The 26,604-nt window shown below is 36.5% G+C and overlaps 1 protein-coding gene across 2 annotated transcripts in view; it reads left to right on the top strand.

The window, feature by feature from the left end:
- The window catches only part of OXCT1 (3-oxoacid CoA-transferase 1), a 137,854-nt gene that overhangs the window by 71,701 nt on the left and 39,549 nt on the right, over positions 1–26,604 (top strand). For both annotated transcript variants that reach the window (XM_057540656.1, XM_007195526.2), the window contains exons 12-13: positions 3,592–3,664; positions 4,271–4,346. In XM_057540656.1, the coding sequence (XP_057396639.1) occupies positions 3,592–3,664; positions 4,271–4,346 (149 nt within the window). The remainder of the gene's footprint in view (positions 1–3,591; positions 3,665–4,270; positions 4,347–26,604) is intronic.

Genomic DNA, 26,604 nt, shown 5'->3' with positions numbered 1-26,604 from the left:
TTACAGCATACTTTTTTCAAATATATTAAATCATTTGAACCTCAAGTGAAAACTTGTTGTACAGATTGGGAAACTCAAGCCCAGAAAAGTGAAGTGATGTTCTCAAGATCATGTTGCTAGGGTCTGGACTAACACATGGTCTCCTGCTCCTGGCCCCTGGCCTTTTTCTCTGCATGTTGAGCTATATCCACTGATAACCTGAGTTTTACAGAGGTGCATAAGGCAGTGCTTAGAACATTTCCAAGGTCCCAGGAAGGTTTGCAGTATCCCAATGGAATTGTGAAATTTCTAATAAATCTCATGTTAGCTTTCATATTAATGTGCATTTTGCATTCTTTCCTATTTCTTAATATTATTTTCTTATTTTAATATCAAAATAATGTTTTAAATGACTTCCTTTTGATTAAAACTACTTAGAAAGAACCACCGTGTTAATCTCATGGCTTTTGAATATCCCTGGTTCCTGCCATGTACCTCTAGAGCAGTGGTTTTCAGTGGGAAAGAGGGGTGATTTCTCTCCCCTGGGGACATTTGACAATGTCTGGAGACATTTTTGATTGCCAGTGTTACTGGCATTTAGTGGGTAGAGGCCAGGGATGCTGTTAAATATCCTGCAATAACCAGAACAGTTATCCAGCTCCCAGCATCAATAGTGCCTGCTGTAGAGGTCTGTGTGCCACATCTGAAGAATCACAGGCTTGAACATTAAAGTTCAAATAGTATGGCATTCAAGATCTATCTAATGGTTGTGACTGACCTTTTCAAATTTATCTTTCTCTACGCCCTACAAGGCCTTCTGAGTCCACCCATACTGAACTGCTGGATCTTTTCTGACCGTGACTCGTGCTTTCCTTCCTCCATGACTTTGCTCTTCCTGTGCCTTTCATTTTTTGTTTTGTTCTGTCCCCTCCTTTTTTATCCCCATCTCTTTATTGGTAATGTCCTATTGAAATGCATTATACCTATCCTTGAAATCCCAGTTCATTTGTCCTCTCCAGATCCTTCTGTGGCTCAGAAGTGCTCCTCCTTTGAACCCACAACACATCTAGTGTCTCATCAGCATACCACATTTTGCCGTGTAATTATTTGTGTATATTCATCTCTCTTGCTGGGCATTATGTTCCTTTTTCTTGGGGCAGTGGTTCTCAAAGTGTGGTCCCCAGAGCCACAGCATTAGTATCCCCATCACTGGGGACTTGTTAGCGATGGAAATTCTCAGACTCTAGGGAGTTGAGCTCAGCAGTCTGCATTTTTATAAGCCCTCCATGTGATTCTGATGGGTGTTAAAGTTTGAGAACCATTCGTTTAGGGCATCTGCATTTTGTGTGTAACATTGTTCAAGGCATAGAGTAGACATTTACTTGATATTGAGTGAATGACATGTTACATCATGAGCCAAAGGACTCAAAACTATGAAATTGAATAACTCTATTGCCTGAATATCATTAGAGGATATAGACATACGCAGAGCAAATTTGGAGGAGACAGAAATCAATTAGGAAAAATCAAATAAGAAAGACCCTTTTCTTTAAGATATTGATTGTATTATTGATTATAATTGCTTCTTGACTGAATTTGGACGTTGCATTTGAAAAGCATGGATTCAACTTTAGGATACCTTTTTTTGTTTAGATTTTGGATATTAAAAATGATGAAAATTAACTTTGCTTCCAAAGAATATATTTATAAGATGCCAGAATGTGTTAGCAGGGGCCTGACAATAACTTTGTTTCATAAGAATTATTTTCTGGGCTCTTTAATTAAGCCATCCTTCATAAATCGCATGGGGAGAGCTGAAGCTCTCTGCATTGATCTCAAAGTTTCCTATAAAGTGGTAAATAATGCCTTCTATGTACTACCAGCTGGTTGAGATGGCCTTTTGGAAGTCATTGTGATTTATCACATAGAGAACAAAGAAATGAGATTTTTCTGTTTCTCTGCATTTTCAGCCTGCAAGTTCTTCCTTGCCTCTCCACCTCACAGGATTGGCGAGGAACTGTATTTGCTGGACGTGAAAGTTGTGTTAGGAATAAGGTTTAGTTGTATTACACTTGTCCTGAAACCTGGAGTTCACGGGCTGGTGTATAACCCCACCATAAAAGTGAATTGCTTGCCCCTGTAGCATTTATCCCTAAAGGGGTGATGGCACTGTCTTTTCCACAAGTAGATTTGCAGTGAGGAATAATAACAATGACAATAATAAAAGTTAATGTTTGCAGAGTCCTTTCTCTATGCCAGGTACTAGAGTTAAAGACTTCACATGCACTATTTCATTTAATTCTCCAAATAGTATGTGCTGTCTAAAAGCCAGCCCCTACTAACTGCACCAGAAAGTATTTTCCAAAGCTTTTCAGCTTTGTGGTCCTTTAAAAGATGTGAAAATGTTTCCTTTGTTTAGAATCAAACTTTTTTGGCCAATAAATAATTCAGCATGATATAAATAGTCTTACCCTTGCTTTACAGTTGAGCTCAAATGGAGCGGGGTATTGGTGGAGAAGTTAACTCTCAGGGAAGACTTGAGAAGTTGAGGTTATAGCTGTTGTTGCACAGCTGGGCACGATCAGATCGGTCTGGTCCTGTTGTGTCCAAAAGCTTCTCTCTGTTCTAATCTTGGAATCACTTTTCTTCTCCTTCTCTTTGTCTGGCCTATCACGCTGGGGCCATGGCATGAGGTGTTATCAGACAGTTGACTTACCTTTGGCTAAGTGGCATGTGAGCACTTTTCTATTGAGACCAGAAGCTTCTCCTAGGCACCTAAAGCTCCTGCACAGACAGGTCACAAGAAAAAAGCAGCTCAAGTTTGAGTCAGGTGGTATTATAGGTTATGTGGGGACTGGATGACCTTGAAGAACTTTTCCAGTTCTGGACTTTTATTATGAGATGTAAGTTTTGTGAGAGGTCCTTCCAAGAGGACCTTCTTTGGTTTTAATAGAAACATAGGGGCAAGGGAAGAAAAATGAAGCAGAGACAGAGAGAGATTGAAGAAGAGATTTAGTCCCAGTGATGTTAAGGAGTTAGGTGGGACCTCTCTTTCTAGGTTATTTACTGAATTTTAAGAAATATCTGAGGAGCATCTCCTGTGTCACTCCCTTCAAGTTGTATTTCTTCATGTCTGTTCCACAATATCTTTGCTCCAGTGACTTACAGTAGCATGGGTTTTGACAGGTGCATCCCAGGAACTCCTTTCCTGTCACTCCTGTTAGCATTTAACAGGGGCTTGTGAAGGGACTAAGTCTGGTGGGAGGCGGGGATGGTTATGTAATAATAGGCAGTAGAGGGGTGCATTGTCTGTAGAGAATTTCAAAACAATAATAAAATTAAAAGTTGGGCTGCTTTTTATTATCACCGTGCAAGGGCAAATCTGAACAATGTTAGTGACAAAATGCTCTTCTTCATAGGTTAACAGTTCCCACTGTGTCTCCCATACCCCTGTTGCTGCCGCATTTTGCTTAAGGGACCCTTAGTTCTGTAGGAAACAGAGAAGGTATAGACCTCTGTCTCTACCATGATTTCCATTCTTAGAAATCTAACAGCCTTTTCTTTCCTCTTTTTCTCCTGTGTGTGTGTGTTTGTGTGTGTGTGTCTGTGTAGGCAAGGAAACAGTTACTGTTCTTCCAGGAGCCTCTTATTTCTCCAGCGATGAATCATTTGCGATGATTAGAGGGTATGTAATAACGGAGCCCCTCATGTTTCACACGACGTGTAATGAGCTGAGTCATCCCCTGAGTCTGTTAGCAAGACTCTGAAACATAGCCACCTCTCCCAGCCAGAAAATGATCATGGGCTTGTTTGGCTGCACCAAGATGTGAAATTATTCACATTGAATGTTGGCAGTTGGAACTTCCAGCCCGCTATTATCAAAGGAACCCTCAAAATGGAATATATATCTGTGCCAACTAAACTGAAGTAAGCATTTGTAAGGCTCTTTCTGAGGATCCTAACATTTTCTACAAACTGTGTTTTCATTTTCTAGCTAGTGTTTGCTTTCAAATCGAGCCATATTCTCCCTCACTGAAGGAAACAAACTCACTGTGTACACCTGTTTTTGAAGACAGTATAGGCTATCATTTTTTAAAAAGAACTCTTAATGGTTATTTCTCTATATTAGCTTGAGCCAATCTATTTGGAAATCAGGTGTTGAATGGAGGAGAGCAAATGTACTTTGGTGGGGGGGAGGTTAGAATTATTTATTTTCATTGCTGGCAATTTCAAGCAAAAGGGACATAAAGCTTGTGAAGTTTGCTTCATATTTCTTCTTTATCTTTCTCAGGGGACATGTCAATCTCACAATGCTAGGAGCCATGCAGGTTTCCAAATATGGTGACCTGGCTAACTGGATGATACCAGTAAGTAGACATGTTTTTTTCTGAATTATGCCTGGGTCAGGATAGTTATTCTTGAAGTATTAAGAAAAATCTTGTCAAATTGCTTTGAGTGCAAATATAATTGTTACAAAAATAAATATTTTGATGTGTATTTCTTATTTCAATCAAATTCTAATAAAGGAAATACTGAAAATATTAAGCTTTGCCAGTTTACTGTGTAGTTGGGACTAAAAATAGGTAAGATCGGGGTCAAAGCATAATTTTCCATGGAGGAATAGAAAACTGAGGAAGGTAAAAAAGAATGGGTTAATTATGCTCTGATAAAAGTAAGAAATACAAATATTTATTATAACTAAGATTTTATAACTAGAAAGAACAATTAAGTTCATTAATTTTATGTTAATTCTATTATTTTCTTATTCACAGTGATTAAAATCCTCTCTTGATTAGTCATGTGACCCCATGAGTAGTCAATCACATTTTCTTCTATTATGGAATACAAAACCTGTGATGTTTAAACATGCTTGTGAAATGCAGACAGTTTTCATTTACTAATGACTTAGATCAAGGAAGAAACCTCTTGGAATTAGCTTGGAAAAAGGACTGTAATCAGTTGATTTATGAGTGTGGTTCTTTACATTCCTGATTGGTGCTTCCTCATGTGTGTATGGAAAGAACAATGAATGTGTGTCTATGATTATCAGCTCATTTTGGCTGGTAGCTCAGGTTACTCTTTTAATGTGTGTGTTTAAGGATTTCTGCATGTTTCTCTGAAGCATCAGCCACAAGGAATTTAAGTAACTGAGGCTGATGTTCTGTGATGAGAGTTTCTTGTTTTTTGAAATTTCTTAGATTTTTCTCTACTCATTTTTTGAGGAAGGCAGATTAATATAGTTGATAACAATGTTAGAGATTGTGTTAGTTTAGCTTTTTTGATCTATGATCTCCCAAAACATTATTTTAAAATTTCAATTGTTATTATAACCCTGGTTCTCAAATGTGGTTGCATATTGGAAGCACCTGGGAATTTTAAAAAATGGTGATACCTTGGTGCCCCCCCCCCTTAGAGATCCCAATTTAATTAATCTGAAATACAGCCTGGCAATTGGGCATTTTAAAATCAATCCTAGGTGATTACAATATGTAACCAAGTTTGAGAACCAAGTTTGAGTGTATTAAAGAATGATCATCAGGGACTTCTCTGGTGGCGCAGTGGTTAAGAATCTCCCTGCCATTGCAGGGGACATGGGTTCGAGCCCTGGTCTGGGAAGGTCCCACATGCCACGGAGCAACTAAGCCCGTGTGTCACAATTACTGAGCCCACGCTCTAGAGCCTGTGAGCCACAACTACTGAAGCCCCCCCTGCCTAGAGCCCATGCTCCGCAACAAGAGAAGCCACCGCAATGAGAAGCCCACACACGCAATGAAGAGTAGCCCCCGCTCGCAGCAACTAGAGAAAGCCCGTGCACAGCAACAGAGACCCAGTGCAGCCAAAAATAAATAAATTAATTAAAAAAAAAAAAGATCATCAATCATATTTAAAATGTCAGGGGAAAATATCATTGACGCATTAATAGTCAGACCTCTTAGCAGATTATGGATTATATTGTTATTTTAGTTTAAAAATGTTCATCATCCTAAATCAGCCATAGCTGTAAGAGTTGGCAGCTTTTGGAGGCTTCAAAGAAATCAGAGAGGGTCTCCTGAGCATTGTATAGTAAGTCAGATTGATACTTTATAGGAATGTTTTTGTAGAAAGAATGTATTTCTTTTTTCAAATTTTAGAAAAAGGCTATAGGAGGTAGTAGAAGGAGCACAGAAAAGCAAGCCCTGGGTTTTAGCCCTGACTCTGCCAATAATCAAAGTGTAACCTTGAACATGTCAGTTAAGCCCTTTGGGTTAAAGCATCCTCATCTATAAAATGAAGATTAGAGAACAGATAATCTCAGGGGTCCCGTCTGGCTTTCACAGGTTAGCAGTTAAGAGCAAAGACCCTGTAGTGAGACAGACCTGGGTTGAAATCCAATTTTTGTCACTTATTAGCAGTGTAACTTGAGGCAGTTGCCTATTTTTCCTCATCTGTAAAATGGGAATGATATAATAGTATCTACTTTATAGGACTATATAAAGGAATAAATGATATAATGCATACAGAATATGTATCACAGAGCTTGACCCACAGTATATGCTAGATAAACAGGTTGTTATTATTTGATAAGTTACGAAGGAGAAGTTGGAGATGCCTGGCAGAGAAGGGAATAGGATTGGTTACCATGAACAGAAACAACAGAGTTTTAAATAGAGTCTATTTCTCTGAGCTATTAGTGAGTTTTGAAATCAAATTTCACAGTGGTTCTAGGTGTGGAGCAGAAACATGTCCAACACATTTTTGCTTTTGGGGAACTTGGGCATCTTTAACAAGTTAGTATATGATTTGTTTTTATTATGGTTTAGCACACAATGAAGCTGGAAGCTGTCATAGTGAGAGTATGTATTATGTAGTTGTCATTTGTAGGAAAGATTTTCCAACATGTATCACAATTTTACGTATCCTATGGAGAGTCCTGTGAATGATTAAAACATCAGTGTTAATTACTTTATAAATTTCTTAATACAATTTGGAGCTCATGAGTTTCCAAAGGACTGGATCTAGTGGGGCAGCGATAGGGAACTCTGGAGTTCTGAAGGGACATGGAGAAGAATTAAACATAAAAAGTGTTCTTGTGTCTGGTTCCACTCTTTTGGTCATGGAAGTTGGTAGTGTCATTTCTGAATGAGCATTTTTGTTCTTTTAGTAACTGATAATCACTTCTTGGATTCTTTATATGTGACGCACAGTATATATTTTGATTCCTTTGGATGCAGGATAGCTTAAGAGTCAAGACTATGAGCTCTAGTTTGGAAGAGATCTGATTTGAATTTCAGCTCTACTGCTTACAAATTACACAATCTTTAGTACCTGTTTTTGTTAGGATTAAATGAGAAGAAAATGAAAGTGAAGACTCAAAGCACTCCATAAATAGTGGCTATTATTTTTATCTTTTTCAATGCACTATTGCTTAACTTTAAAGAGGGAGTATTTGCCTTAAGATACACTGGCATAAGCAAGACTGTATTTTACAGTAACTAGTACAGCCTGTGTATCCAAAGTTCATATTCAAGTACCAAATCTGAAGACACATTTCTTGTTCTTATTCGTTGTGGATAAGATACAACCTAGCCTCCTTATATAGTTTCAGTGAGTGATCCATGTCTGTTTGCCCCAAAGATTTATGTTGATTTATAAAATTTAGATATATTTTTATTGCAGGGTCTGGCAGTCAAGGGGCTGAAAAGTTCAGTTTTATTGTATCATTTTTCATTTACTTTTATCTTTTTACTGAGTTTAATAATCTTTCAATGGTTGTAAAGCCTTGAGTTTCTCTGCATCATGGCATCCCCATGAATTATTACCATGTCAGATTATAATAAACATTAAGCTTTTAAGGCAGGCAAATGGTGTGGATGCTATTTGTCTTATCTTTTAATAGCTTCTTAGTATGCAGCATGGGTCCCATTTTCACAGATTTTTGAAAATTCTGCCCCGAGCATCCAAAGAGAGAAAATGTGACAAAACAGTAGTTGGCTCCTTCGAGTTCCGTGATTATTGTGATGATGGTAAAACCCCAGGCAAGCTACGGAAATGTGGTAAGATGTGCAATCCGTTGACTCTCCATTCAGAGTTGCTCTGGCTTTCCTAATGCTTATTTTTGGGAAACAGCTGCCATAAATGATTGACTTGTGAAGGGAAGTTGATGTGTATGATCAGCTATGTGAGCTGTTTTTTAAAAACATGCAACAGCCGCCTGCTGGACAATGTTGCTGTATATGAGCAACATAACAGCCAAGGGCCTCCTCCTTTTACGTGGGGAGAATTGAAATGAGAGATTCTTGGGGCAAAGAAAAATAGAATGTTTAGGTGTTTGTTCTTCCCTAATATTTTTCATTTCTTTGTGCATTTAGAAGATTAAATCCAAATCAATGTCATATTCATGTATGCTTACACATATGAGTACATAAAGTTAATTTGGTCTTCTATCTATGATGTCTGTTTTAAATAAGCTAACTCTCTCTCTAGTCTTCCTACTTGTACAGCTGGGGCCGAGGGTTGTGTTCAAGATTTAATCTAGTGATTTAGATCTGTCAGTTGCAGTCCAAATATTAAATCTGTAGATACAGATATAGAAATGTAAAGATTATGGTATAGAAAAAGGTATAAACATACAGATACAGATATGGTTTTAACATATTGGTGTCTTGTCCATTTGGTCCCAACACTCTGGTAACTACAAACCGTGGGTAAGGAAAAAGGATAGGTGGACAATATGTATGTGATGGTATGATACTTTTACAGTTACTCAGTAGTGTTCTTTCTCTATCAATGTAATGTAGTGGAAAGTGTGCAGAACTTGGAATTAGATATACCTGTGCTTAAATAGTGGTTCTGTTACTTACTGATGGTGTGGCAAATTATTTCACCTTACTATACTCATTTGTAAAATGTGAATATTTAACTCATATGCTTGATCTGGGGATTAAGTTAGCTCATTCAACAAATATTTATTAGGCATATATTAAGGGCCATGCTATAAATTTCTCTCTAAGCGCTGTATTAGTGACATTCTACAAATTTTTATTTTGTTTGTTTCATTGTCATTTTCTTCAGAATATTTTCTTATCTCCCTTGTGATTTTTTTCCATGACCTACTGATTATTTAAAAGTATGTTATTTAATTTCCAAATATTTGGTGATTTTCCACAAAACTTTGTGCTAATTTCTAGTTTAATTCTCTTCAAGTCAGAAGACATACTTTATATGGTTTCCATCCTTTTAAGTTTGAGATGTATTTACAGCCTAGAATATAGTCTATCTTTGTGACTGTTCCATCTGCACTTGAAAAGAATGTGTATTCTGCTCTTGTTGGCTAGAGTGTTCTATAACTGTCAATTAGGTCAAGTAGGTAGATGGTGTTGTTCAAGTCTTCTGTGTCTTTCTATAAGTTATTGAGAGAGGAGCATTGAAATCTTCAGCTATAATTGTGCATTTGTATAGTTCTCCTTTCAGTTGTATCACTTTTTGCTTCATATATTTTAGAGCTCCATTACTAGTTGCAGTAGTACAACTAGTTGTAGTAGTAGTACTTAAGATAGTTATGTTCTTTTAACAATTTGACCTCTCTTTAAAATTATATCTCTCTAGAGCGAGTGGGCTTAATTGCCCCGCAGCATGTGGGATCTTAGTTCCCCGACAAGGGATCAAACCCATGTCCCCTGCATTGGAAGACAGATTCTTAACCACTGGACCACCAGGGAAGTCCTGACTTATTTTCTTATATAATATATTTTAGTGGTTCTTCTAGGTTTTACAATACACATCTTTTATTTATCACAGTCTACTTCAAGTTATGTTATATCACTTTACATATAATAAAAGAACTATACAACTGTAAACTTATATTCTGTGCTCTTATCCTATTTGCTATTAATATTTAGTCATGTTTTATTCTGCATGTATTACAAACCTGCGGTACTTTATTATTTTTGCTCTAAGCAGCCAATTCTCTTTTAAAGAGATTGAAAAATGAGAAAAATATTGCATATTTTAAAAATATAATTTATATATATAAATTGTATATTTTATCTATTTTCCCAATATATTTTCCCTTTCCTTCACTTATCCTTTACATCAGTTCAGATTGCCATCTGATGTTATTTTCGTTCCGCTTGAAGGACATCCTTTGATGTTTCTTGTGGTGCAAGTCTTATAGATGTCACTTAGATTGATTCTTTCAATATTTGCTTTTAAGCTTTTTGAGGTCAGTTGAGAGCAGCCTTTAGTTTCAGTCTAATTAGCCCCACTACTAATGCAGTTTCTTTCTGAGGATTCTACCTGATGCCCCATGGTATTTCCCTCTGGTTAGAAGGAGCGTAAATTATTCCCAGACCTGTGTGAGTTCTGGACATTTTTTGCCTAATACTTCCTAGTGGTTCGTCACCAGGCCTTGGATAATTTTTTCTTGTAATATACGCACATCAGTACTCCGCCAACAACTTGAGTTAACCTTCTGCAAATCTTCTGAGCTCTCTCTCTGTATAGCAGCCACCTCTCTGCTATTTTGAGATCTCAAGTCAAATTCTAGTTGGGCTCTCTGAGCACAAATGAGACAGCTGGATTTCTCCTGGATTCCCTTCCCTGCACCGCAGCCTGTAAACTCTAGACATTAGCCTGGGGCAATTGTAGGCCCACCTCATTGGCTTCCCTTTTCTCAGAGATCAGAGTCCTGTACTGCCTGTTATCTAATGTCTGAAAGATGCTTTTTCCTTTGTTTTGTCTGATTTTCTAATTGTTTGATACTAATGATAATATTTTTGAACTTAGGTTCCTATTTCTTGGATGATTTTTCTAGTAAAAATCCCTAGTAGGAGAATATCTTGGTCAATTTTTTAAGGTTTTTGATACATACTGAATTGCTGTCAAAAAAATTATCCCATTTACACTCACACTGTTTCCACGCTATCACCAACACTGGTATCCGCTTTTTTTCTATTCTGTTATTCTAGTCTGTTATTTTGCATTTCTTTAAAAACTGCCATCTGGGACTATTTAAAGAGCAGGCAGTGCCTTATTCTTCTGGAGGGGCACTGAATCCTCTTCTCTTTTGTTCTGAAGGTCTTCCTTTTGGCTTTTTAGCATTATCTCTTATTAAATATTGTTTCCAGTACTGCTCTCTTTGGTCTTTATTTTTTGGCTACACTGGGTCTTTGTTGCAGCGTGCGGGCTCTTCCTTGTGGGCTTCTCTCTAGCTGTGGTGTGCAGGCCTAGTTGCCCCGTGGCATGTGGGATCTCAGTTCCCTGACCAGGGATTGAACCCGCATTGTCTGCATTGGAAGGCAGATTCTTAACCACTGGACCAGCAGGAAGTCCCTATCTTTGGTCATTTTAAAAAGCAGCATTTATGGTGACTGTTCTCTGTTAGGGAATGTGTCTTAAGAGACCAGCTGTAACAAGCAAGCATGTGTGAGAGAGAGTGTGTATGTTTGTGTGTGTGTGTGTGTGTGTGTGTGTTTTGTTTCCAATATATTGAACAAGTTCTACATGTGGGATGAAATCAAAACACAACATTTTTTATTTCCTGTGGTGCCTTTAACTTCATTCAGTTAGGGAAGCTTTCCCTCTGCATGAGCTCATTGCAGATAATAAATTGTCAGTGGGTCACTTTAATTCACAAACTCAGTCTTGAGTCTAGAATTAAAGGATCCAGTCCAAACTAGTGAACATTGCTTCAATATGCATTCAAAAGCAATGCATCTCCTTTCACTACTGTTTCCCAGCTATAGGCAGGACAGACTGCCTACATTTGGGGAAGGTTGCTTGGTGTTCTTTTGCTTTTTCTCTCCACTCACTCCTCCACCAACTCAGTTTGGCACCACAGGGTCAAAATTCGGGAGAATGGGAAGTGAGGAAGTAGGGCAGGAATGTTCTTACATGGCTGGTGACTGGTAATGTTACGAGCTGCCTCCATGCTCTCTGGTCCTTTCAGATGTTTAAGGGACATAGATTTTCACTGATAGGACCCTCTCTTCCTTCCACAGCATCTTGAGAAAAGATTAAAGCGTCTTCATGCTGGCCCTCTCCCACATGGCCCACATCTGGGAAGCATCCACACATTTCTTGTCCCACCTGCAGTAGTACTGTAGGTATTTCCCCAGAATGATTACTTCTGCTTTCTCAGGTAGAAGTCAGACATGCCATTCCTAGTTGCATCCTGGCTCTTCTCCGGAGGGTAGAATGCTCTCCTGTTGTCATCCAGGCTCTGTGAGATGTCGATTTAGGGGTAGGCATACACTTAACCCCTCTTTTTGGTTGCTGGGGCGGAGAGGGTAGGATCACAGCCCACTTTTCTTTTATACAGAATCCTCTGCTATGGCCCATACTCTGCTCCTTGATCTTGTCAGTGGACCCCAAAATCTTAGAACTTGTTTTTGACCATTTTCTCTGAAAATTCTGTTTCTGAACATGTCTCACAGGCTGGTATTTCATAGTGGTCACATTTGAACATCAGTCAAAAGCAGGACCAGAAAAGTCCCAATCTAACATTCAGTTACTGCCGCTTTGGCTTGTGGGTCTGCTGTTTCCTTGCTGCCGTTATTACTTCTCCCTTGTAAGCTCATATTCAGCTAAGCCTCCATATATGCTGGGGTGTCTTCTATCTATGGTTCCTGTACAGCAGGGCGATCCCCCGAGCTTATTCTGTTCCCAGTTGCCCTGGATGGAATAGAGGACCGTGGAAGAACCTAGCCAAGCTCTACTCATTCTTCCAGTGAATAAAAACTGCACTGAGCCAATGGAGAGACCTTTACCTCCTGTGCCAGTTAGAAATACATTTAACGCTTGCAGAATTTCTGAGAGCAAAGAATAATTTATTTTTGTACTGCAATTTACCAAATGAGCATACATTTTTAAAAAAGACAACCTAGTATTAGTGAAATTTATGAATTTAGAGTGTTATTAGGAATATAAGCTGTTTATTATTGTTCTTTACTTGGAAACTATATTTGGCTATCCAAAAACACTTTAATCTATGCCTGTCTGGAAAACATTATGTTGAAAACTACTACTTATTAGTTTTATTATTCACATCCAATATTTTTCAGACTAAAAGTATTTATTGACTAACATATTTACATATTAATTTTATAAGGAAAATTCCTCTTACTTAGAGGGTCTTGTTGGTGATTAAAAGCTGTGATTAAGGTTTAAAAGCCACAGCTAAATTATAAATCTAATATTTTTACGAGAAGAGAATTAACAGCTCTTAATTAAGCACATGCCGTTAGCCAGGTACTATTTGGTTATTTATTGTCACTTAATCCTTATAACTCTGTGAGTTAAATATAACAATCCCTGTTATTATAGATGAAGAGATTCAAGCCAGGAGAGTTAACTATTCAAGTTTACCTATGTAGCAAGTTATGAAATGGGGATTTAATCACAGTATCCTGCTTTTATGTACTTTGCATTCTGCCGCAAGGTTTTTTTGGGATGTATTTAACTAATGCCTTTTGTGATGGAGGCAAAACTACCTGCAAAATAAATAAATATCTTTACAACATTTCTATAACTTGATAAAGTATTGTTTCACTGTGTGGGGTAGAGGCTATTGCAATTGGAAGGATACATGGCTGTACGTGTAATACTAGTACAAACTTCAGGCTTTGGAAGGCGCTGGGTTGACCATTTGTATTTTCTTTCGCATCTTAACCATTTTAAGCCCTCACTCGAATTCTAAAGTCTCCACTGCCTAATCACATGTAATTAACATTAATCTCATGTATGAAGTACTTTATCCATTATCTACCCATTTTGTTTTTTATAATCTACCAGTTGAAGAGTTCTTTGAAAGAGTTCATGTCCTCTACTAGGATTTTTATAATTTTAGCTTTTAATATTTCTTAAATGGGAAACATTGAGACATAACTATAGGAATATGGGAATCAATGAAAAGGGGAATCCTAAATAGAGGTTAAAAGAAAAGATTAAAATTAAGATCAGGAAGTAACAATAGCAAATTCATTAGCAAGTCAGCTCACTCAGCCTAGGTCCCTACCAAAGGGACGTGAGAATATGAAATAGATTTTTCTTTTTGGAATATCTCAATTTTCAGTGATCTTAAAGAGATTTTGTCTTTGGATTGTTATCTGGGTCTGTTTTTTGCTCTGAAGGGAAGGAAATATTTTCCTCCTTGGGGTTGCATATGATGCATTTGTGAACAGCTGCTTAGTTCTAAGAACTTTGACTGTTCACTGGAACTCAGATGTATTTAAGCCAGACACTGAAAGAAAGGTGAGCTAGACATCTGATTGGTTCCAAGCCATGATGCTACTTGGCTTCATAGCGGCTCTGTAAGAACTTGATCATACTCTCCACCTCCTCTGGTATTGGAAGGCAGACTTCTGTGCATGAAATGCGAGTTTGGTCCTTTTTATTAAAATCAGTCTCCTCTCTCTCTCTCTCCTTTCTCCTTCAATTTATAGAGAGAATGAACAATGAGTGAGTTTGATATTTTCAATTATTATCTCTTGGCTAATGTATTTGTATGACTGCAGCAGTATGTATTTGTATGACCCCCTCTCATTAAAGAGCCCACTTAATAGAAGGGGAGGAAACATTAAAAATGATAGATGAGGTCTCCTTAGAAAACCATTATTAGTAATTTCATAAATAATGGTGCTTCTGATATGACTTAGCAGGGAACGAAGCCAAAGGGCTGAAAAAAATGTGACCCTGCAGCTAAAGGCTAATGAATTTTTTTTTTAAACGCATGTTTTTAAAAGAATTTTTCTTTTTAAAAATAATTAATTAATTAATTTTTGGCTGTGTTGGTCCTCGTTGCTGTGCACAGGCTTTCTCTAGTTGCGTCGAGCCGGAGCTACTCTTCGTTGTGGTGCACAGGCTTCTCATTGAGGTGGCTTCTCTTGTTGTGGAGCATGGGCTCTAGGCGCGCAGGCTCAGTAATTGTGGCATGTGGGCTCAGTAGTTGTGGTCTTGGCTTCTAGAGCGCAGGCTCAATAGTTGTGGTGCACAGGCTTAGTTGCTCCGCAGCATGTGGGATCATCCCGGACCAGGGCTCGAACCCGTGTCCCCTGCATTGGCAGGTGGATTCTTAACCACTGTGCCACCGGGGAAGCCCAAGGGTAATGAATCTTGAGGAGTAAATGTTATTAAGTGACTGAATTGAGCATTTCCAGTTGGTGAAAGCTTTATTTCTTACTTTAGGGACAGTTTTTGATCAGCACTTTTATAGTCAAAAAATGTTTTATTAGGGAAAATGTCAAATACGTATAAAAATAGAAGAGTAAAATGCATATATCCAGCTTAGGCAGTTATCCATTCATGGCCAATCTTGTTTCATGTATAATCCTAGTCACTTTCCCCCTCCCCAGATTATTTTAAGGCAAATCCCATACATCATATCATCCTATCCATAAATATTTTAGCATTATCTCTGAAAGATGAAGATTCCTTTTATAAACCACAATTGTGTTATTCCATTAACAGTAAGGAATTTAGGATACAGTTCCTTAATGTCATCTACCCGTACAGCACCCTCCTTTTACTGATGGAGAACGTGAATTCAAAGAAATGAAGTGGCTTGACTCAGGTCACAAAACTAGTCAGTAGCTAAGCCAATACTGGAACTCATCACTCCCGTCTCGTAGTCTTACAGGGATGCTATATGAGGAAGAGTTTGCTTTTGAAATATAAAATCCCATATTAAAAAACCTTCCATTTTTCTCCAAGTACACTTAGAAGCAACTCTGGGTCTCTATGAAGGCACTTAACCTTCTAGACCTCAGCTTTTTATTTTTAAAATTGGATGAATGGGATAAGTTTTATTTAACAAAATTTATTAGGTCCCCACCCCTCCTTTTGTATTAGGCAGTGTGGGTAGAGCGGTGAGCAAACCTAACATAGTTCTCCTCTTTACGAAGAATCTTATTTCTGGAGTGAATATGATAAAATGGTGAGAGACGGTACTGTGTGAAACCTTGTGGACTAAACATTAAATATGCTGATTTAGGAAGAACTGATAGGTTTACAATAGTGAAGTCTCCTTGTCCAAGGAATATGGTATACTTAGTCATTATTTAGGTATTCCTTTATCTCCTGCATTACATTTATTCCTAATTATTTTCAAGTGTTTGTCAATATTTTGAGCTGGATATTCCAGTTCAATTTCTAAGTGGTCATTGCTAATATAAAGGTAAACTATTGGTTATTGTATACTTATCTTGTATCTATTTTATTAAATTCTTTTATTTGCTATCATAATTCTTTTAGAATTCTTATTCTACACAATTCTTTTATCTGAAAATAATAATAATTTTTCTTTTCTAATATGCATGCCACTTAGTTTATTTTCTTTACTTAACATAATATCCAAAACCAATATGAGTAAGTGGTAGTGATTGAGGACTTTCTTGATTTTGATGAGAATTCATTTAGAATTTTAACTTTTAATATTATTCTTGCTGTTTGTATTGTTTTTGATCTAGAAGTTTCCTTTTGCTTATAGTTCTTAAGCTTAATGGCTGTTGAATTTTATCCAATGTGTTTTTTAATCTGTTGATTTAATCACACAGTTCTTTACCTTTAATTTGTTAATGTCATTTTAAAAATTGATAAATGTTGAATCATTGTTACTCTTTTAATACAGATCATCAGTTTTTAACAATCTGCAAGAAAATTTTTTGCTTATTTGTCACCTCAAATTTGTGATATTTCTTGTGGCAATTTTGTTAGTATGTATTTTGCTAGAAATCATTCATTTCTTTTGGATTTTCAAATTTATTGGTCCAAAATAACATGTAATATTTTTATATAATTTCTTTAGTATCTTCAAAAACATATCTACTTTTTATTCCTAATTCTGTAGATGTTCATTTTCTCTCTTCTCTTTTAATTAGGCTTAGAAGAAATCTGTCCTATTAATCATTTTTTAATTAATCAAGTTTACTTTAAGAAATATATATGTTTGTTAATTTTATCCTTTTAATTATTTAACTTCTGTTTTATTTTATACTAGTTTCTAGATTTACAAATTGAGTGCTTACTTAATTTTCAATCTTTCTCTTTTAATGATAAAAACTCTTAAGGCTTTCCATTTTTATAGTATAATTTTAATTGTATACCATAAATTTTGATGTAAAGTTTGTATTTTCATTAATTTCTAGATAGTTTTTAATTTCAGCTTTTGATTTCATTTTTGATTCAATAATTTTTTAGGAGAATTTTTTTTTTTTTGTCCTTCAAAGGTTTGAGGGAGTTATTCTTTGTATTTTTAGAATTAATTAGGTTTTCTTCATGGCCAGGTACATGATTCATTTTTCTAAACATTACATAGAAATAGGGTAATTTTATATTAAATTCGACTTATTGCTTGTTGTGGTCAAATCCTTTATTTATTCATTAGTTCTTAGGGACAGTGTGTGGTTTAGTAGAAAGCAAATAAGAGTAGAATTTAAAAGATCTGAATTCTAGCTTTAGCTTTGCTACTAACAAATTGTGATCCTAAACAAATTACTTTCTCTCCTTTGGTCTAATCCAGCGTCGTCCAAAAAAACTTGCTGTGATGAAGGAAATGTTCTGTATATACTTTGTACAATATGGTAGCACTAGCAACATGTGGCTTTTGAGCACTTGAAATATGGCTAGTATGACTGAATAACTGAGTTTTTAATTTTACTTAATTCAAATTTATGTAGCCACATGTGGCTGGTCTACTTTATTGGATAGTGCAAGTGTAATCTATTAGATCAAAGTCTTGGACTCAGTAAATCCTTAGGGAACCCAACTATAAAATTTTGTTTTAATGTTCAAGCTGTAGATTTATATATTTCTGAAGATGCTCTGATATAGTGGGGCATTTGAATGCTTAGAAAAATTAATTGTTGAGAGGTGGTAAAATTTCAGATTTTTCATACCCAGTTCAAGCTTCTAACATTAAATAATTGAGCCTTTGGTGATCCAAAGGTTTTGAAATACAGAAAGTTGTACTGAGGGTTCTAAAACAACTCTAAGGGACTTACCGGATGGCACAGTGATTAAGAATCCACCTGCCAATGCAAGGGACATGGGTTCTAGCCCTGGTCCGGGAAGATCCCACATGCCGCAGAGCAGCTAAGCCCGTGCTCCACAACTACTGAGCCTGCGCTCTAGAGCCTGCGAGCCACAACTACTGAAGCCCACATGCCTAGAGCCCGTGCTCCACAAGAGAAGCCACTGCACTGAGAAGCCCACGCACTGAAATGAAGAGTAGCCCCCACTCGCCACAACTAGAGGAAGCCCACATGCAGCAACAAAGACCCAATGCAGCCAAAAATAAATAAGTAAAAAAAAAATAAATTTATTTTTAAAAATTAAAAAAAAAACAACTCTAAGGTGGAAGATCACATTATTCAAATTACACTTAAGAGTGTGTTTACTTCTTTGTTAAAGGTTGGGAAACCCATAAAATCTATTACATATTCTTTACCTGTAGGGCATTAAATCAAAAAGAAATCAAAATTGAAATTATAAATTACCTAGAAATAAATGAAAATAAAACTTTATGTCAAAGCTTGTGGAATATAATTAAAATTAGACTCAGAAAAAAATTGAGAGCCAAAAATGCTTTTATTATTTGCAGTTACTGTGCATTGACCCTTCTGGCTTACTTGCATTCCTTACCAGTGTAATGCATATGATGTGGCAATGTTAAAGGACTTCCATTATCTGATCATATTAGCGGTGGGATGTGTATTGGTAAGACCCTCAGGATCAGTGCTAAATTAGATCATGGTTATTGTTGTTAAGAACCAGATAGATCAGCTGGCTTTAATTTGGGGGAGGTCATATGATATGACAACATGTATCTTTAAACCCTAGAGTTACCTTGGTAAATTCACATTACTAGAGGCATATGGGATTGAGACTGAGTGAATATCAGTTTCCCATCTCCTGTCTTATCCTCTTTCCAGACCTTCACTGTCTAAATAGAATGTCAGGCAAAATCATTAGCATTTTACATTTAAGCTTTCTTTCTCCTTTCTTTTCCCTTCTTAGTCAGTATAGTGGAATTTTCTTAAGTAAAAGGCAGATAGTTTTTGAACTTTATTGTATGCAATAAATTTAACATTGCCCATCTTATTGTTTAGTAACTCAATTAGATCATTGGAATACTTGTGATAATTATTTATTGAGAATTAGTAGAGAATAAGATATTCCATATATTTTTTCAGATTATCCAAATTTAGCTGTATAAGTACCAATTTCTAATTATAATTTTGGATGGAAAACCAGATTACCAGTCTTGTTACAATCATGCATAAAAAGAGTAAATATGTTTTGCATGAAGACCTGACACAGAGTCCTTTTTTTTTTAATGCTAAATTCTACTTTTTTTTTTTTTAATATTATTTATTTTTGGCTGTGTTGGGTGTTCGCTGCTGTGCGTGAGTTTTCTCTAGTTGTGGTGACCGGGGGCTACTCTTCCTTGCGGTGTGCGAGCTTCTCATTGAGGTGGCTTCTCTTGTTGTGGAGCACGGGCTCTAGGTGCACGGGTGTCAGTAGTTGTGGCGTTCAGGCTCAGTAGTTGTGGCTCACGGGCTCTAGAGCACAGACTCAGTAGTTGTGGCACCTGGGCTTAGTTGCTCCGTGGCATATGGGATCTTCCCAGACCAGAGACTGAACCGGTGTCCCCTGCGTTGGCAGGCGGATTCTTAACCACTGTACCACCCAGGGAGTCCCAGAGTCCTTTGAGGCAGGCTCATAAGCTTTAACTCAAGTTCCTGAGATTTGACATGTTTTAGCCTCTCATTATCTGTTTTGCATATTTATGGATTATAGTTATAGCTTTGAACCTTAACAGTCTTGGATAAGGCAATTTCTGATTGGTGAATTGTTATTATGATTTGGGTCTTCTGTTTTTGGAAACACCACCTTCTGGTAGAGATCATGTACTTATTATCAAATAATAAAGAGACAAAGAAGTGCACAGTAAAATGAAGAAAAATAAGCATATCATCTAAATAATCAGACCCTGAAAAGCTAATCCACAAACTAGCTCCCTTAAAAAATGCAACGTTTTTCTTACTGCCAGAATGTTATGAAAAATAAGCTTATTACTCAGCTAACATTTTCCATCCTGAATGTGACTTCTCATAATCATGTAGTTTTTAGGAAATTTAATTTTCTTAAATCATGGCTTTCAGGTTGGTGAAAGATACATGGTTTGTTGATAAGCACATTTGGAAAGTTTTTAAATTTTAGTCCTAAAGGATCCAACTGTATTTTTAGACTTTGTCTAAACTGAAACTACATAGGGCATCTCTGGGCTTGCTGTCTGTCTCTTAACTAAATTAATTAATACCATCCAGCAGATTAGGAACAATAAGAAAGAAAAATAGTGCAATAAGTCCAACATAATGGACATTTTAAAATAGGAAGCATGTTCTATGGGGATTCAATTACCTTTTTCTAGAAGTTAGGGAAAGGCTTCAGTTCTTTTCTGATTTGTTCTTATAACTTCAGGTAATTTGTTTAACTTTTCATTGTTGTATTTTGTCTTTTGTGTAAGGGAAACTTAAATAATATCTACTTTCTGCAAGTACTGTTTATGTAATGAGGAATTATCTTCATAAAATTGTGTTTATTAAAAGAGACTCAGCATGGAAAAAGTAAGCCATAACAAGAAAAATGAAATAGCAATAGTAAAAAGTAGAAATGGTAATTATATATCATAGAACAAAGGTCCAGTCCTAACTTTTTCAAGCTTGCAATAATATGGTTGCAGAACATTGTTTTAAAAGGTCCTCATTACCATGTTTTAATTTTTTGAAAAAAGTGTTCTATCAGAAACCTAAGCTATCTAACATCGGAACAGGCTTCTCAAAATAATAATGACTTGGATGGCAAAGTATATTTATTTGGAAAAATTAAACACAGCAAAGGAAATCATTAACAAAATGAAAAGGCAACCTGCCAAATGGGAGGAGTTATTTGCAAATCATGTGTCTGATAAGGGGCTAATATCCAAAATATATAAAGAACTCATATAATTCAATGGCAGAAAAACAATCTGATTTTAAAATGGACAGAAGATATTAATAGACATTTTTCCAAAGGAAATATGCAGATGGCCAACAGGTACAGGGACAGATGCTCAACATCATTAATCATTAGGGAAATGCAAATTAACCACATGAGTTATCACCTCACACCTGTTAGAATGGCTATTATAAAAAAGACAAGAAAGGGAATTCCATGGCAGTGCAGTGGTTAAGACTCGGTGCTTTCACTGCTGTGGGCCTGGGTTCGATTCCTGGTCGGGGAGCTAAGGTCCCACAAGTCATGTGGAGCGGAAAAAAAAAAAAAGAAGACAAGTAAGTGCTGGCGAGGATGTGGAGAAAAGGGAATCCTCGTGCACTGTTAATGGGAATGTAAGTTGGTGCAGCAACTGTGGAAAATGGTATGGAGGTTCCCCCCAAAATTAAAAATAGGACTACCATATGAATCAGCAATTCTACTTTTGGGTATTTATCTGAGGAAAGCAAAAACACTAACTAGAAAAGATATATGCACCTCTATGTTCATTGAGGGATTATTTACAGTAGCCAAGATATGGAAGCAACCTAAATGTCCATGTATGGATGAATGAATAAAGAAGATGTGGTATGTATACATACACACACACTAGGGAATATTACTCTGCCATAAAAAAAAGAATGAAATCTTACCATTTATGACAACATGGATAGACCTCTAGGGCATTATGCTAAGTGAAATAAGTCAGACAGAGAAAGACAGATACCATATGATCACTGTTATATGTGGACTCTAAAAAATGAAAAACACAAGCTTATAGATATAGAGAACAGGCTGGTGGTTGCCAGAGGTTGGGGGTGGGAGGTGTGAGAAATGGGTGTCAAAAAGAAAAAAGAAAGTTAAAACAACAAAAACAAAGAAAAACCCACATATACAATTCTCAGAACTATCGTTCTTATTCTTTATCCAGATACTAAATTGTGACTTTGTTAAGCTAGTGTACTCTGTATTGGAATAAAGTTCACTTACTACAAGAAAACAGATCATAGCTAAAAACAAAGCACAGATTCATTTAATTGTCATAAATTTATTGTTTTTAGAGTCTAGATTTTGCAAAACATTTTAGCAATAGGCTAAAAGAGTTAGTAGGAGAGGCCCTCACAGAGGGAAATCTGAGAACTAATCTGTATTGTTTTCATTTTGATGAAGAAACAAAAACCACAGGAACAAGCCATATACTGAAGTTTTAAAAAAATAAGCTTTGTATTTTGGAATAATTTTAGATTTACAGAAAAGTTGCAGAGATAGTACAAAGAGTTTTCATATCCCCCTTACTTGATTTCCCTCATTATTACAATCTTTTATTACTGTGGTACATTTGTCAAAACTAAAAAATACACATTAGTACATTACTATTTGAGGGGGGAGGAGTTTAATCAGCTTTTTTTTTTTAAATTGTAGTAAGAACACTTAATGTGAGATTACCCTCCTAACAATACAGTATTGTTAGCTATAAGCACTGTGTTGCGTAGCAATCTCTGGAGCTTATTCATCGGGTATAATGGAAACTTTATACCCATTGAACAACTCTACATTTCCCACTCTTCCCGTAAGTGGAATCACGCAGTATTTGTCCTTCTGTGAATGGCTTATTTCACTTGGTATAATGTCCTCTAGGTTCACCCACATTGTCACGTATGGTAGGATTTCCTTCTTAAGGGCTGAATAATATTCTATTGTATGTATATACCATGTTTTCTTTATCCATTCATTTGTCAGTCGACATTTAGGTTGTTTCTATATCTCGGCTATTGTGAATAATGATTCAATAACCATTGTAGTGCAGGTATCTTTTCGATATCCTGATTTTAATTCTTTTGGATATATACCCAAAAGTGGGATTGCTGAATCATCTGGTTGTTCTATTTATTTTACCGTGAGGAACTTCCATACTGTTTTCCACTAGCAGCTGCACCATTTTACATTCACACCAACAGTGTTCAAGGGTTCCAGTTTCTCCATATCCTTGTCAACACTTTTTTTTTTTTGATAATAGGTGTGAGGTAATACTTCGTTGTTGTTTCGATTTGCATTTCCTTGAAGGTTGGTGATTATAAGCGTCTTTTCATATACCTGTTGGGCATTTGTTATATCTTTTTTGGAGAAATATCTATTCAAGTCCTTTGTGCATTTTTTAGTTGGATTATTTGATTTTTTGCTGTTGAGTTAAGGAGTTTCTTATATATTTGGGTATTAACTCCTCATCAGATGTGTGGTTTGCAAATATTGTCTCCAATTTCTTAGGTTACTTTTCATTTTGTCAATTGTTTCCTTTCCTGTGCAGAAACTTTCTAGTTTGATGTAGTCCCCCTTGTCTGTTTTTGCTTTTGTTGCCTTTTGTTATCCTTATAAGATCCCAATTTTATTCCTTCCATGCAGATACCCAGTTTTCCCAACACCATTTATTGAAGAGTCTGTCTTCTCTCTGTTGTATATTTTTGGTAACTGTGTTGAAGATCAATTGACTGTATATTTGTTGATTTCTTTTGGGGCCCTATATTCTGTTCCATTGATCTATGTGTCTGTTTTTATGCCAGTGTCATACCTTTCTAATTATTGTAGCTTTGTAATATATTTTGAAATCAGGAACTATAATGCCTCCAGCTTTGTTCTTCTTTCTCAAGATTGCTTTGACTATTCAGGGTCTTTTGGGGTTTCACGTAAATTTTAGGATTTTTAAAAATTTCTGTTAAAAAGTGCCATTGGTATTTTCATAGGTGTTGCTTTGAATCTGTAGATTACTTTGGGTAGTATGGACATTTTAAATATTAAGTCTTCCAACTCATGAACACAGAGTTTCTTTCCATTTATTTGTGCCTTTTAAAATTTGTTTCATCAGTGTTTTATAGTTTTCAGTGTACAGGTCTTTCAGGTACATTAGTATTAATTAAACTCCTGACTCTATCTGGATTTTATCAGTTTTTCCATTAATGTCCTCTTTCTTTTCCAGGATCCAGTTCAGAGTACCATATTGCACTTTGTTGTCACATCTCCCTAGTCTTCCCTGGTCTGTGACACTTTCTCAGTCTTTCCAATTGTTTTTCATGACTTTGATAGTCTTGAGAAGTACTGACCAGATGTCCTGCAGAATGTTCCCCAGTCTGGGTTTGCCTGATGTTTTTCTCATCATTAGACTGAGGTTATGAGTTTTTGGAAAGAATACTATAGAATAGTATTAGAATAGTATTAGAAGAATACTATATTGTAAAGTGTCCTTTTCACATCAAGTTAGGGAGTTTAGGTTATCCACATGATATCACTGTTGACATTAACTTTTATCACTTGATTAAGGTACTGTTTACCAGGTTTGTTCACTATAAAGTTACTATTTTTCCTTTTCCATACTTTATTCTTTAGAAGCAAGTCAGTAGATTCAGCCCACCCTCAACGATCTCTTAAAAGAGGGGTATCATGTATTATTTGCAGTTCTTCCAGAGAGAAGATTTGTCTCTTCTCTACCATTTATTTGTTTATGGCAGTATGGGCTCATGTATATTTTATACTTTTGAGTTATAATCCAATACCATGTTATTTATTTTCATGCTCAAATTGTGCCAACTATGGCCATTGGGAGTTTTTTCATGTTGGCTCCTATACACCTCCATTATTTTTATTTTTCACTGAGTACTTCCTTTCTGTTACTACAAGATGTTCCTAGTATCAGCTATTTCTCCAGGGAGCCCTGGTTTCTTTTATTTGAGAATGGTATTTGAAACCAAGATCTGGGTGTTGGGTGTGCTTATTGCTACTGGGACGTCATTGCTTCTAAACCTTCTCAATGGACAGAGCTAAGTAATTATGTATGCATGCGAACCCACACTCGTACAGTTTTGAATAATAAAGGTAAACAACTTTCCATTTTAGACCTGCTCACTTTGGTTAGAGGAAAAAGCAACTCCTTCCTGAATAGCTATGTCTCAGGTGGTTATCAAGAGAATGTGTTTCTTTCTAAATGTGGAGCCTAAAAATGGCATTCTAGGGAATAAAAATGATTTTTTAGCTAGTACATCCCAGCTCCAAATATTTGCCATGCCTGAGTTGCAGATGAATGTGAACGAAGTCATTTCTGCCACGGGGTGTTATAGCAGTAAAAGGAATAAAATTCTTCTCACTTACTGTAGCTCTTGCTACTCACCTGAGAATGTGTTAGATTTAAAATGTACCTCAACTTAGGCTCCATAGAAAATGGGTATGAAATAATCAAGTTTTTTGCTAACACATTGATTTTTAATATTGTTTTGTCATATATGTAATGTCTCTGGTATTATAGACAGTTAGAGATAAAGTTACTGAAACCATCAAGATCAGAAACTTAAAAGGTCACTTATGAAGTATAGGGAGTTAAAGCACTGGCATATCAAGAAATAAGTTCAAGTTTATATGTTTATATTTCTACCCTCTTCTGATTTTTCTTTGTATTTTACTTCAAAATAATATCTTTTATTTTTTCATTCTGTTCTTGGTGTTTTGATTTCTACATTATCAAGATTTTCACCAAAAAGGTGTGTTTTTTTTTTTTTCACTTGTTACTTTTCTCTAAAGACACTTCACTTTTCACTTTTAGCCCCAGAACCATTCCCCCACTCCACCCCCCCCATCTCCCTCCCACCATCTAAGAGCTTGTTCTGGCACAGTTGACTTTAAAAGATAAGAAGATAGAAATTAATGCTTCCTCAATTTCCCTCGTTATGTATCTTTCAAAAATATTTGTGGCAAATTCCCCAAAGTAATTTTTTGTTAAATAGAGGCTTTTTTTTTTTTTTTTAATTTTTTGGCCACGCCAACCAGGGATCGATCCCGCGCCCCCTTCAGTGGAAACCTAGAGTCCTAACCACTGGACCGCCAGGGAAGTCCCCCCAAAGTAATTTTTTTAACCTGATTCAGTGTTTGAAAAAGTTCTTGGTTTCCACCTCATTCTCCCCAGTTTGAGGAGGAGCCATTTTTACCTTCCATGCACTTGCAGTTCCAAGGTCTTCAGAGGAGAAATTGTGTCATTGATTTCTAAAATCATCCTATGCCTGTGATGCTAGGACCCACCCCCAGTGACATGGCTCCTTAACATTCTGTGTTGCTCCCAGAAGTGGGTCATTCTCACAATGATGCTATGCTTCTCGCTCTTGGGGCTCAGACCTCATACTGGTCCCAGGATCTGAATCTCTGTGGAATGATGTTACCCACGGTTCTCCCAGTCCCGAAGGTGAGGTATGCTGTCTTAGCAAACCAGAGGTGAGAACTGTCTTCACATCTGAGAGGCACTGGGTACCCATTTTACAGATTAGGACTGGCTGAGGAGGAAAGAAATTAAAAGACTCTCTACCAACGACCAAAGGGTTATCAATTCGCTGTGAATGTTCATAGCTGTTAACTCTCAGTGGGTACTTAGCAATCATTAAACTGGGTCATCAGCTGAATCTAGAGGACACCTTGGGAATAAACAGACTACTTATTAATTTGTTGTAGAATCAAAATGGTTTTATGTTCTTTCACCTAGCCCTCTAACTTGCTTAATATAGCACCTACATTTAGTATTCATAACATGCTCTTTCACAATTGTTCTTAAGTGTGTGTGTGTGTTTAGCTTTTAAATTATCTTCT

Source organism: Balaenoptera acutorostrata, chromosome 2 (genome assembly GCF_949987535.1).
Source record: "Balaenoptera acutorostrata chromosome 2, mBalAcu1.1, whole genome shotgun sequence".
Taxonomy (NCBI): domain Eukaryota; kingdom Metazoa; phylum Chordata; class Mammalia; order Artiodactyla; family Balaenopteridae; genus Balaenoptera; species Balaenoptera acutorostrata.
Note: the sequence above shows the minus strand (reverse complement) of the source record. Positions and strands in the feature narration are given on the sequence as shown.